Source organism: Melospiza georgiana, chromosome 9, assembly GCF_028018845.1.
Source record: "Melospiza georgiana isolate bMelGeo1 chromosome 9, bMelGeo1.pri, whole genome shotgun sequence".
Taxonomy (NCBI): domain Eukaryota; kingdom Metazoa; phylum Chordata; class Aves; order Passeriformes; family Passerellidae; genus Melospiza; species Melospiza georgiana.
This window is the reverse complement of record NC_080438.1, coordinates 11,488,238-11,501,413: the sequence shown is the minus strand read 5'-3', so window position 1 is coordinate 11,501,413 and position 13,176 is coordinate 11,488,238. Positions and strand designations below refer to the sequence as shown.

The following is a 13,176-nucleotide window of genomic DNA, read 5'->3' as shown; positions in this document are numbered from 1 at the left end:
TTTCAGTTCAGTCAGTGAGCTGAAAAAATCAATTACTTGCAATGGCACTAGTGGCCAATAATTCGTATCATAATCATTTCAGAAGGAATTATTCTGTGACAAGGAACTTGTATAGTATGGAATTTAGAAGTTAAAAAAATTGAGGCTAACATGATAAACACTGAGAAATGTTGTATTGTTTTTACACATTTCTCTTTCAAGTTATGACTCCAATCAAGATGAAAAACCAGAAGGAAAAAAAAAGGGCAAAAAGAGGAACTGTAAAAGCTCAATGTATTTTAAAGTGGATTGGGAGTGTCTGCTTTGATAATAAGCAGCTACCAATTCCCAGTTACTTTAGGTGGACCTGTGAGGCCTAAGCATTTTAAAAGTCAACCCTAATGAAACACAAGAAAACACCAAGAGAAAACTAGATTTGAAATCTTTACTCAGCTTCCCTTACTCTGAACAAGTCATTAAGCACTCTCAGCTTTGCTGGTTTAATCATGAATACCCTGGAATACAGTCCAGAAGAGAACAGAGCTGCCTTATAATTCTCCTTAAGTTGAAGTTCAGTGATGTGGTTTTTCAAAAAGAGATCAATTGATGTGCCCTCATGTAAGCACCTGGCACGCGTGCTGCACCCAGCCGTGGCTCCCAGGGCACCAAGGACTGATTCAGCAGCACCTGAGCAACAACCAGCAGAACAGCAGGACTTCGTTTACCTGGGTAAAAAAGTGCCTTTCAGAGTGGTTACAGCACTGAACATCCAGCAGTGGCTTCTGTGCAGATGAGGTCAAGGTAGAAATGAGCCTGAAAAGAGAAATGTTAAGGTGGTTTTCAGAATCAAGCATTAGTCTGCACAATTCAAAAATATTTTAGATATTTATCATTTTAAAATATCCACTAAGAGGACAGGCCACTAAATCTCATGCCAAAAGTTTTCATGTCTGGATTCTCAAAAGTGTGAAAAGACAATTGCCTGAATTACATTTCTATTTATGCCTTCACTTACCCCAGCAGTTTTTCTAAATGTCCAAACAGTGTCCAGACATTTCATGGTGATATTGAAAATAAAAGAGTGCTTTTATCAATATTTTTTTTACCTTTCCCCAACACACCTACTATAAAACAAAACAGATAAATAAAAGAAGGAAATCTGATTTTTTTCTGTTTAAAGTACATACTGGGCTTTTCAGGGACTCATATGTAACCATTGGTCATATGTAACCATTAACAGAACTTAACTGGAAAGAACTTAGCCTTTCTTTTTTGGTATGCTTTATTGCTGGTTGTGTGTATTGGTGGTTCACCTAAAGTAAAGGTGGCCAACACACGTAGCAAAAAAAGGGGATATGTTCAATAGACCTTTTATCTTTGGATAAAAGTCTCACTTTTTCCTGGCTCTTTTCTAAGAGAAGTAAGTGGGTCTCCTGATGACCTGCCTGAAGCTTTTCTGCTGGCTCCTTTCCCTTGCTCCAGCTCCATATGCACGTCCTGCATGGCTCCTGTCACTGGGGTTGAAGCAGCACCTCTGGCAGGGTTAGACAGCCTCCAGAAATGATTCTGCTTTGTGTTTGCTTTTTTCTCAATACAACTCATCTTGGAAACAAATTTTTCCCTGATCTTTGTGCTTAATTGGAAAGGAGGTGAAAATCTCCTCACTTACAGACACAAGCATAACCAGAGGGATTTAAAGCAGAGCTGGTCACAACAGATGCCTATCAGAGAATGAGCAGAGGAGAAGGTTCCTCACTGCATCCTGATACCAGCACTCACAGGGAAACCTTTCCTGTTACTGACTGCAGTAGGAGCAGGACCTGGCTAGTCAAGCTATTCATTTAAGCTATCAGAGGTCTCACTTTTTCAGGTGATCCCTGGTGCCAAAAGCCAGTGTGGAGAGGGTGGGCTATTCTGCACCCCTTCTGTGCCTATATGCAGGGATCCTGCCCTCCCAGCTCTGCAGCAGCCTGGGGTGCAGAGGTTCCACCAGCAAGGACAGCAGTGAACTCTGGACACCCCCTGCCCCTCCAGGAGCACTGCTCAGAGCAGCACAAGGTGTATTTTCTCTCCCTTGGAGGCAGCCCGTTCCAGCCCATACCCCACTCTTCCATGTGTATCATCCACAGCAGTGACTACTGGGGACACATTTGAACTCTTAAATGAGTCTTTGGGAGGTCTCTTAAACTGAAATGCTTTAAAACCTTTTAAGAATAGCAGCAGATGTATGGCTTCACAGAGCTGGTTTCCCTGGTGTTGAATTCTGTGTGCACCATGGATAACTTTACGCTGCTTTTCTCGGTTATAGTCCCCCAAAGGTTACCAAAATCAGTATGAAATTAACCTTGCTTGTTTCTTATGTAGCAGAAACACTGCTCTCTTGACAATAAATATTCCCTACTGTGACACAATAGGTACTATGCCCTGAGTCTTTTTCTAAGCTACTACAGATATTTCTGCTTCAGCCAGGTCTGTCCTGCATCAGTCATGGATACAAATTCCTAACAGCTCACTTCAGGTATTGCTGCATGCAAGAATAAAATTTCTCCCACTGCAGACAGCTAAATGACATTTTTGAATGGGATTTGTAAACCATGTCCACTTGGATGGCAATTTAATGGCCACAATTTTAGACCTCCCACACAACAAATTGTTCCTTTTCAGTGTTGTGCTGGGAAAAAGAATTTGGGACCAGCTGGCAGCTGATGCTGTGAAATACTACTTACAAATAAAGACAGGAAGCTTGGTGTAATCACTGGCATCTTAGAGCAGCTTTCTTGGGAGAGCTGCTGAGCAGATGTAAGACTGGTACTTATTAATTAAACTAAACCCAGAAAAATTGATTTCTCAATAAACTTCAAAGTGGTGATGCACATTAGCACAATGCTGGGAGTTTCAAATCCAGTGTTCAGATCTGTATCAGGAGAAAAGAGAAGGAAAAATGACTCCTAAGGATTTCTTAACTTCTCCTTTTAAAATCGTAAGCTATAAAACTTTGCAGTGATATATTGCTGCACCTTTCATGCAAGATTTGTGTACCACATTCTTAGATCTAGCAGGCTCTTTAACAACTGCTGCAATACAGTGGGTGAATTCTACCTGGTGGTATTGTGATTAAGATAGAAGGTGGTTTTCAGGTGTCTTTCCATGTCTGTTGACTTGCTGATAATGATAACTGCCAAACGATGGATGGCAAACTAAGAATGGGTAAGAAGGACATTGGACAGCACCAAAAAATTTTAAATACCAAAAGCTTTTCTTTTTTAATATCCTGATGGCAATAAGTAGTTGTCAAATCTCAGACAACGTGCACCCTAACCTCTTTGCACTATCAGACAGACAATGGCAGGGTACTGCCAAGCAGACTGTGTTATTCCAGCTGGTGGGTGGAGAGAGATGTATTCTTGTCTCAATACACCTTGCTACTCTGATATGTAACACTATGGGGAGCTGAAGATATTCAGGTTTTTACCATCTCCTAGTTTTTCTTTGTATTTAGAGCAAACCAATTAAAACAGAAGATACATCATGGCAACTCAGAACACCTGGGCTCTGTATTACCTCTGCAATACCTGCTTCCCCCTCTGCCCTCTCATCCCATCCCTGTGTCAAGACATTGATTGCTGTGTGAAGTACAGCAATTTAGTAAGTGAGGCCAAAAGGATTCTGGTGAGAAAGAAAAAAAATTCTCAAGTGAGAGGGAAAGAAAAAGCAAAACTACTTGTAACACTGATGTACTTGGAGTTTACATCAGCTACTTTTTCTCAGTTCTTCATTGGTAGTCTGGGATCCTACCAAAACAATCACTAGTGTTAAATGACCAGTTGGTAGCACTGGAAGGAACTGTCATTCTTGACCTTGATCTTCATCTTCACAAGAGGTTTTGCTTCTTTTCTGGTAGAGACATGACCATGTTTGGCAGCATCCTTCATGTAGGTAAGAAAAGCTTCCTATTTCTGAGGTTAAAGATTAGAGCAAAACAGGTGCATGGAAACAATGTGGAATACTGGGATCCTGCCTTGACAGCAGTCCTGTCCCTAAGCACATCACATCTGGGCTTCTTATCCTCCACTGATTCCCAGTTTCCATCCCATGATTATTCAAGGCCTTGGACCTGCCACTGAAAATTATAAAAAGATTATCCGTCGCTACCTAAAAATACAGCCACCAAGCTTAGGATAATATGAATGAAAGCTGGAAACAAATTAGGCTTCATTTCAGGCAGTGTGAACTAACATAAATTCATTGAATTTACAGGAGCCAGATGGATTTACTTCAGCTAAGAATCTGACAAAGTGTGTTCACGAGTGAAAGTACTTGCAGAACACGCTGCTGGCAAACTCTAGCAGATTTTATAATCACTTTCTTTATTGACACATTTCCATAAAAACTAATACCTCTGAAGAAAATGCAAAAATGAATATTTAGGAAGGGAATGGAAGTTAGTTTTCCACAGCAGCTAACAGCAGCTATATAGTCAGATATTTATTTCTGCTTTAACACTTAGAGAATGTGGAATCAAAGTTAGAAAAAGTATGTGTCCACTCCGCTTGGCTAAGTTTATAGAAGTGTTTAAGGATAGGTATTTTTTAATGTGGTAAACTGGAATAACTTGGACTCAATTAGCTATTCTGTTCTATTAGACATATGCAGCAGTGGATTACTTTTAGACTTCGGATCTAAGAAACTGAAGAAAGTCTGAATATTTTCTCAAGTCAGAATATCTGTTAGTCTGTGACACTCCTTTATGCAGTCACAAAATCAGAACAGTTATAAATGCTTAACTACTGAGGCATTTGCTCAGGTTACTGCCTCCTCCTTTCTGGGTTTGTGATGCGTGCAGTTTGTCTGGAAGGCTGTCATTTGGTAACCTACTGCATTTCAGAAACATTTATAGTTTATTTGGCAAGGTATGGTAGTTGTGGCCCTCTGTCTGAAAGAGGCAGGGGCAAAGGAGAAGCCAAGCCAGAAGGACCTGCCTCAATGTTTTGCTTCAAAAGGAAGATAGTATGCATCTATCAGACAATAATCAATCTTAATCAAGTACAGGTTGAGATATAAATTGATCAGCAGTAATGCTGGAGTTGGTTGTATTGCCAGCATTTACCTCACAGTATATAGAAATGCTTACTAGCATATGAACACAATAAATGTTATTAATGTTTAAATTTAGCACTTGCATACTCTTATTGTTGGGTTGGCTTAGTGCAAACAGTGGGCAATTCCATGCCCTGCAAGCTTTCTGTGAGCCTTGGGACTGAGGGAAAGGGAATTATGCTGCCCCTTTGGACTTTGTTTTCTTTTTTAATTTCAAGCTCTCCAAACTACTTGGAAGTAGGCCGCTGAGAAAGCAAAGCAAACATGCTCTCTGTGCCTTGGCTTTGCTGTTCCCCACCAGATACATTATATTCAGCTGAGGCAGAATAAGAAGCTATTTTCCCCAATTTTCCATACTGCCTGTGGGAATCTAATTCAATTTCCTCCCAAATTTAGCAGTGAAAACGAAACAGTAAAGAATAAAGTTGAAGAGGCTTCTGTAAATCTCTGGATTCTAAGGTACTAAGGTGCAGCAGGATTACTGAGCACAGGTTAAACTTCTTTTCTAACCGCAAAGCTACTTACAGATTTAAGAAGCTTAAAAACCTGATCCACCATTAGTCCTTGCTTTGCAAATGAAAGAATAATGTATCTACCTATACAAAGTTATATTTGTTATTATTGAATTTGTTTATCCCTTATTATTGATGTAGCCCTATTCCACAAAGGAATTTTTTTTTTCAGTGAGAGATTATGATGTATTAGATAAATTCAGGGAAAAGGACAGGGGAAAAAACTGGTGACCAAATGCATTTCCAGAAATAAACAAGCGAAAAAAAGGACTCACATGTCATTACTCTCACTATGGTGGCTACATTTAACCACCAGACCACAGGGGTCTTATTCCTGATGTCCAGAAAAAGACGCAGTGCCCTCTCTGCATTTAGATTCCATACATCATTGTGGACCTAAGATATTTATATGACTAAAAAAAATATTAATAGAAAAGAGAAGTTACTTTTTTGCTTCATGTGAGCCAGAACATTTGTTCAGCAGACCTACTTGCAGCCAGCAAGCCATGCCATTTTCTGAGTGTCAACTGTCCTTAGGTGGTTTTGACCCTTTTAGCTCAAAACTTCAGATGGGTCAGTCCTTACAGTGAGCATTGGTAGCCAAGACTGCAGTAATTATCTTGTTACCATTTTGATGAAAGTGTGTCTGCTGCATTCCCACAGAAATAAATTGGCCAGCAGTCATTTTATTTCTTCACAACAGTATCCTTTATACTTATTTTTATCCCCACAAAATCTATTAAGCTTAGAAAACTACAGTAAGGATCAGCATACTTTGGGGTTTTGACATGACATGGAAAAATCTTGCAATATAATGAATAATATTGTTCAGCCAACATGATGTTTCTGAGACTATGAGCCTCAATGAAAATGTCTTCACTTATCAGAGAAAATTAAAGGATAATCAGACATACCTAAGTAACGATGTTTACCTTGTACACTTGCACAAACAGTGCAAGTGTTTTGTAACTTACCTGTACATATAGTTTTTCAAGCTATGATGAATCTGTCTGATAAAGAGTAAAAAAATTTTAAAAAATTAAATCTGAAAAATAATGATTCAGTGACAAAGATTTCATGGTATATTTTGACTTTTGCTGTCTCAATTTACATCTCATCCTCCTTCCTGGCCGGAGTATCACTTCAAATGTATTTGTAATGTGGAATTTTCCTCTGTCTACATTACATTAGAAGCCTGAACCTCACTGGGGAAGCTGCCTCAAGGTCATTAGTAAGCTTGAGAGGCATAATGTAGATGACAGCCTCAACACGTTTGATGCCATGATAAACACGGCCAAGTCCTTTAGGACAACTGTAACAAGGTGCTGGAAGTAGTTGCTAGCACTGGGGAGCTGACTAAGGCTCCTAACATTGCCAACAGTGTTTTAAAATGCCTAATTAAAACTGTGTGGGGATGGTATTTTTCATTGTGTGGGCAGTAATGTGAAGAGCAAACACACCAACTCCTCTGCAAGCTCAGGCTTGGCTTACCTGGGAGCAGGGAGCCGACTCGTGGCGTGCAGATGGGAAGAGTCTGTGCAGAAGGCTTCCAAGTTGGTTTCAAGTTAATTTTCTAAACTTTGGCAATGACCTAGAATGATTCAAAGATGTATCTAAGTGAGGAACATATGGCTAGTCGTTAAAAATGTATCAAAGAGCTCCTCTTGTCTTTCTTTCTCGTGAATGATCTCTTGAACATCAAGGATCCCCTCACGTGCCCCCAGTCTGTTGGTTGGCACTCCCCTGTGGGAGCGTCAGCACGCTATTAGCAATTACCTTAGTGATATTTACAGCATTTTAATGTCACTTGCCTGTATGTAAATAGAGTCTGTGAGGAGCACAGCACACCCAGGGCTCCCACCACAACAGCACTGCTCCGTCAGTGCGCCACAGCGCTCCTGTGCCTTATGTAACTGCCAAAAATATCATTTCAATTGCTTTATGACAAAATAATGAGTCTGTCAGAGATGAGTGGTCAGAAAAACAAATTTGTTCTCCCACACAATTAGGGCTTATAGCATCGGACAGCAATATCAATCTCCAGTGATTCAAAATTGAATTTGCACGTTGAGGGAAATGTGTTCTTGCGTGTGCTATAACCAGGCTGCTTAGCAGGTTGAACTGGGAAGATGGATATCCACTGTGCTGCAGAAACATCAGGGTGGAAGTTTCCAAATGCAGACAAGTTTTGTGGGGCCATGGCATTCACTTCCACAAGCTCAGCACTGACAGATCTGCCCCACCAGGAGCAATAATAAAAAAGTCTGCAAAAACTGTCACCAGATATAAATGGCAGACAGCTTTTCCCTTCAGGTAGAAAGCCATTTCAAGGCCTACATCTCTCCATACGTGACCTAATTGTCCATGGAGTTTTTGATATTTATAATCATGGACTTCAGTCATTCTCTGTAAAGTCATACAAGCATTAGACCTCAGCAGTGCCATTTACAGTGAGCATGTACTGTATCTCAGAACTGCACTTTGCCCTTAACATTTGCTGTGTCCTTACATGAGATTTTGCCCTTAAGCTGTTAGTCAGTGCAGTGCAGAGGCTGCAGCACAGACCCTCTTCTGTTTTCCAGACCTTAACCTGCGCTCTCAAACCTGCTGTACTGATTAGAGCTCCCTCTGTCATCCCCTTCTCTGTGCAGGCAAACCCACTTAGTGTGCCAGCAGCTGCTACCCACCCACTGCTACCCAGTAATTGCCTTTCTGGGTGTGTGTACATCATACCCTCTACAGGACTTGGACTTTCTTCTTTGGATTTCTAAATGGGCATGGAATACTGGAACTAAGTACACTGGAGCTGAAATCAGTGTTTTAGGGTTTCAGACCTTCTCCATTCTTATACAAGCAGGCCAGACAATCACATTGTACCAATGGAAGCATCAACATCGGGATTGTTGTCTTAAATGTGCTTTGTATGTAATTAAACCTTTTGTTACTATTTTAGATTGACAGTAGTAACAGCCTTCAAAGCAAGTGGCTAATGAAATTACAAATGGTACCTAGGATTTTCAGTAATAATTTATCACCATGGATATTCGTATAAGATAACAAAATCCTTCCTTCTCTCTGGAGCAGAAAAGAAAGGTAATCTTCCATAAGAAAGAGATGAATTTGGTTATCCTCCACAGGAAGCTGATTGCACATCTTGAGTGATCTGCTGGGAGCCCCCAAATCAGCTCCCAGATCAGTGGTGCTCAGCTGATTGACAGCTGGAATTCCTAAGGTCCAGACTGTGCTGCTTTGTTTCCACACCACTGACAATCCAGTGTATCTCATCAAAAGAGTAATTCTCTCATGGTCTATCTGGGTGCTGCTTTTACCAAAATAGCCCTCTTTCCGTAACCCTAAATATTTGTTTTCCTTAGTGTCTATTCTGCAAATAGAAGCAGCTTTTTTATTGTACTCTAGTCATCTCTCAGCCCCGTTACGCTCATTTACCTCTCTCAGTCATCCAGAGAAGTCTGTCCCTCAAGCACAACACACATTTCTCTGCAGAAGTCTCTGAGACTGTGCATGTGTACATTCTGATGAGGTCCCTGGGACAGATTGCCCAATTCCTAGTGCATCCTTCATAAAAAACCAAAAGCATAGGAAATATTATTTCCCTGTTTCTGTCTCCACATACACCACAGATTTTGATACTGGCCTGGTTTTCCCCAGACAGGGTACCCTCCAGTTTGCTTTCTACAGATGCTTCTTGTTCTCTTTCAGTTTTAGCACTGCCTGCATTTTACACACATTCACTGTTCAGCCACGTCCTTGATTTGCAGTGGAAATCAGGATCAGTCTCTTCAAGATCTATCAAGTGGCTTCCACAAAAAAAATGGTGCAAGAGGAGAATCAGAGCCTCTGGTTCAGTCTTCTGAACATCATCTTTTACTTACTCTTCCACTCTTTTACTCCTTATATATAGTTGCTGACACTAACAGGACTATCAGTTCAATCACTTCAGATTCTATTAATCTACAGATTTTTTCATACTTGTTTGAAAATAATCATGAGCTAAACCCAACTTTTCTGTTGCCTATAAGGCGGAGTTTTTACCACACGTTATCTGATCTTTTGTGGTTTAGGTTTAGGGGGGGTTTTAAATATTTAATTTTGTGCCTAGTATAACTAACTCTTATTAAGTCAAATTTTACATTTTTATATTAATGTAATTTTAATCTTAATTTTAGCAGTCTTGAAGTAAAACTGAGTGACCACATTTGTTCATTATTTTCTTCTCATTAGAAAGTGTACACAGCTGTTTGAAGTTTTCTGAGGATTGTTTGGAAATTCACCGTGGTTGGCTCTTTTTTGCTCAGTTATTAATGTTAGATTTGGGCCTGCAAAAGTTTTAGATCAGTCCTTTTTTTTTTTTTTTTGAGTGATTGAACTTATGTTTCTCTTATTCTCTTTAAATCATACTCCTAGAAGGCTACACTACTCGCTGCTTTCCTCACATAGCTTTTTTTTTCTTTTTTGTTTTTTTTTGGGGGGGGCATGCTTTGGGGTTTGGGTTGAGGTTGTTTTTTTTCAGTTTTTTATTATTACTTGGTATTTTCTTTTAAGATGGGATGCAACATTCTGGGTAATTCTGCTGGGAAAGCTTTCAAAAATACATATAAAGCATATAAATAAGTTAATTTGCATAAAGGCATTGATTGAATGAATCTTTGATTATTCCACTGGTTTAGGACAAGAAAAGCTATTTAGCAATTCTTCCACTTACGAAGATAAGTGGGTAAAATGTCCCTACTTTATCTTGTGTGTGTTTAGTCTGAATACCTATATGGAGGCTGTAGGTTTTAAATCTCAGTTAACAGGGTTTTAAAATTTGACAGGAAGTTGCCAGCTACTTCCAGAAGAAAATGCATTTTGCTGTTTTTGTGCAAAGCTGCCTGTACCTGGTACAAACACAGCCCTGCAGGATGTCTCACTGTCTCTGTCTGGTGGGGCTTGGTGGCTGCAGTCACACAGGATGCCTTGTGCAGGACCCCAGAACAGCTGCCTGGTGTTGGTGTGGGTGCTGCACCTTGGGCTGAGAAGCATTTCCTCTGCAGCATCTTGCCCTAAGGAGTTCAAACAACGGGCACCAGGACAGGCAGCAGAGCTGGGCTGCCCATGCTCTCTTGCCTGGGAAATCAGGGAAAGGAGGAGGCAGCCTCTAAAGAGGTGGGACACAGAGGGATTAGGGCAAGTGGGCAGTAAAAGGAGATGGTGAGGCTCTATGGGAGTTATTTATGTATGCATGCATATATCCATACATGTAAATACATGCATATATTTTGCATTTATATGTGAAGAGGCAGGGCACAGGACTGGATATAAGCAGAGGAGGATGGAGAAGTCCAGAGTCCATCCAAGACTTTTACCCATGCATGCAAAACTAAGGAAGGGTCAGTCTCTCTTCAGGAACATCTGACAAGCACGGCATCTAAGAAGTGCAAAGAGATTTTGCACAAGATTTTGTGACACAACTATTCTTTATTTTCAGGTGCTTGTTAAAAGAGCTGTGAATATTTACTCCAATTAGCAGAGGGACATACCTTTATCTTCCCCCACCTCAGTTCCTGTACAAATCTGCAGCACCCTTTCAGAGCACTAGGTACTACAGCTTTTCCTCAGAATCAACCACTTTTTTCCTCTTGCCTAGACCAGTTTGCTGCCTCTGACACTGAGTCCCTACAATAAAACAGAAATCTGCTCCCGAGGAAAGAAATCCAGTCCTTTCCTCTCTCTAATTTGTTCTAGTTACTTGTCAGTCTCTCCTGCTTTTCTCCTCTATTTTTTGGTCTTGTTCTTACTGTATATCTCTCCTGTTTGGAATGTTCCATTTTCATACTCCTGTGGACAGTAAAACAACCCATGGCTTTTTTTAATAGCAGTACCCTTTACCAAAAGGTTCAGTGTCTAGTGAATAGATGGATGTCATTCACTGATGCCCAGACAAGCATCTTTCCTTCTGCTATGGCAACTCACTGAAAATTCACAATTGATTTAGTCTTCAAGCACACATATTTTGTAAACTGTGTAAAAATTACTCTCTTTCTCTTGTCCAGCATATTGAATACATTCTGGTCATTTCAATTTTAAAAGTGCTGAACCTGTTTCTCTTTAGAATGAGCATTGCTCAAATAACAGCAGTTTCATTCATTTCTAGCACAAAGGAGAATGCTCCACCATCTACTGTATTACATATTCTTGTGGATTTTCTCCAGCAGCTACTTATGACAACTGCAAGCTTGTTTTACCCTGGGGATATATATCTATGTGGCCAATTGCTTCAGGTCATATTCCTTCCAAATGGAAGTCAGCTTGACAGCTGTTAATTTGCACTTGGCCATTCCACATGTTGTTCTGCTCTAATTATTGGTCACTGTATGGAACAGGTGACAAATGCCCACATGAGAACCCTGCAAATTACTAGATGTATGGTCATTAGGAAAACAAACAGGAAAGGTCACTAAATACTGGTTTTCTCTCCAGCCCCAAACAGAAATAGATTTTAGCTGGTTTTGACATCCATTGGAAAGGGATGGAAAGAGGTGAAAATACCTTACTGTTTATGAAACTAACTTCCCATTCTGTAAGTGTCCTAGTTTCAGGAAAGGGGGGGAATTTAAGGAAAATACAATTGTTTTAAGACCAGATGCAGAATCTGGTTTATCTAATGATTTCGTCACAAGGCTTGATAAGGTTTCTTCCCCAAGTAAAACTAAATGTGCCTACCAAAATAATTTGTCTGACCTTCAGCTACTACAGCTATATTAAATTAAAGCAGGAAAATAAATTTCCTTTCTGAACAAGACAGTACTTGCTGAACAAGAATGGCAAGACACCATTATAGTGAGCTTTCCTTCTATTGAAGTGTGGTATTGCAGAGGATATCTAAATGAAGTCTGTTTTCTCAGGCTTCCAGGGTGTAATTTGGACCAAATTCTGTAAAGACATAAGCAGAGGACTTGTTTTGTTCCTGGAAATAGTAACTCTTGAATTTTTGCAAGACCTATCTGTAAAAAAAAAAAAAAAAAAAAAAAAAAAAAAAAAAAAAAAAGAATAATTTATTTGTTCTCAGTGGTGCTGCATTAGTGAAAACAAGATTCAGTGTCTTGGAATCTTAGTGACATTTCTGCCTTTACCTGTGTGAGCTGAAGATCTGCAACTTGCTCTTTGTAGGGATGCTTTGTGATGTCATGCTTTCATGGTAGAACAATAGCAGAGGGACAGCACAGTAATTGAGCTGTTGCCATAGGACATGCTTTTCTAAAACTTGAGCTTAAACTCACCTCACCTCTAAATAATATCCCACTTTGTTTTATTTTTGCCTTTTAAAATTAGGTGTAAGTGCAACCTTCATGCTACTGGCTGTAAAGAAGAAAACAAAAGACTACTTTGTGAATGTGAGCATAACACAACAGGCCCAGACTGTGGAAAATGCAAGAAGAATTATCAGGGCCGACCGTGGAGCCCTGGTTCTTATCTGCCTATACCTAAGGGCACTGCTAATATCTGTAAGTAGTTTTGTATAATAAGGATATTTCATTATTACAATTCTGCCCCATATCATGACTCTGAAGGAAGATTAATGTTTGCA

The 13,176-nt window shown here is 39.9% G+C and overlaps 1 protein-coding gene across 3 annotated transcripts in view; it reads left to right on the top strand.

Annotated features, from left to right (window-relative positions):
- NTNG1 (netrin G1) overlaps positions 1-13,176 on the top strand; it is a 147,881-nt gene that overhangs the window by 77,090 nt on the left and 57,615 nt on the right. For all 3 annotated transcript variants that reach the window (XM_058029906.1, XM_058029904.1, XM_058029905.1), the window contains exon 4: positions 12,921-13,093. In XM_058029906.1, coding sequence (XP_057885889.1) covers positions 12,921-13,093 — 173 coding nt within the window. The remainder of the gene's footprint in view (positions 1-12,920; positions 13,094-13,176) is intronic.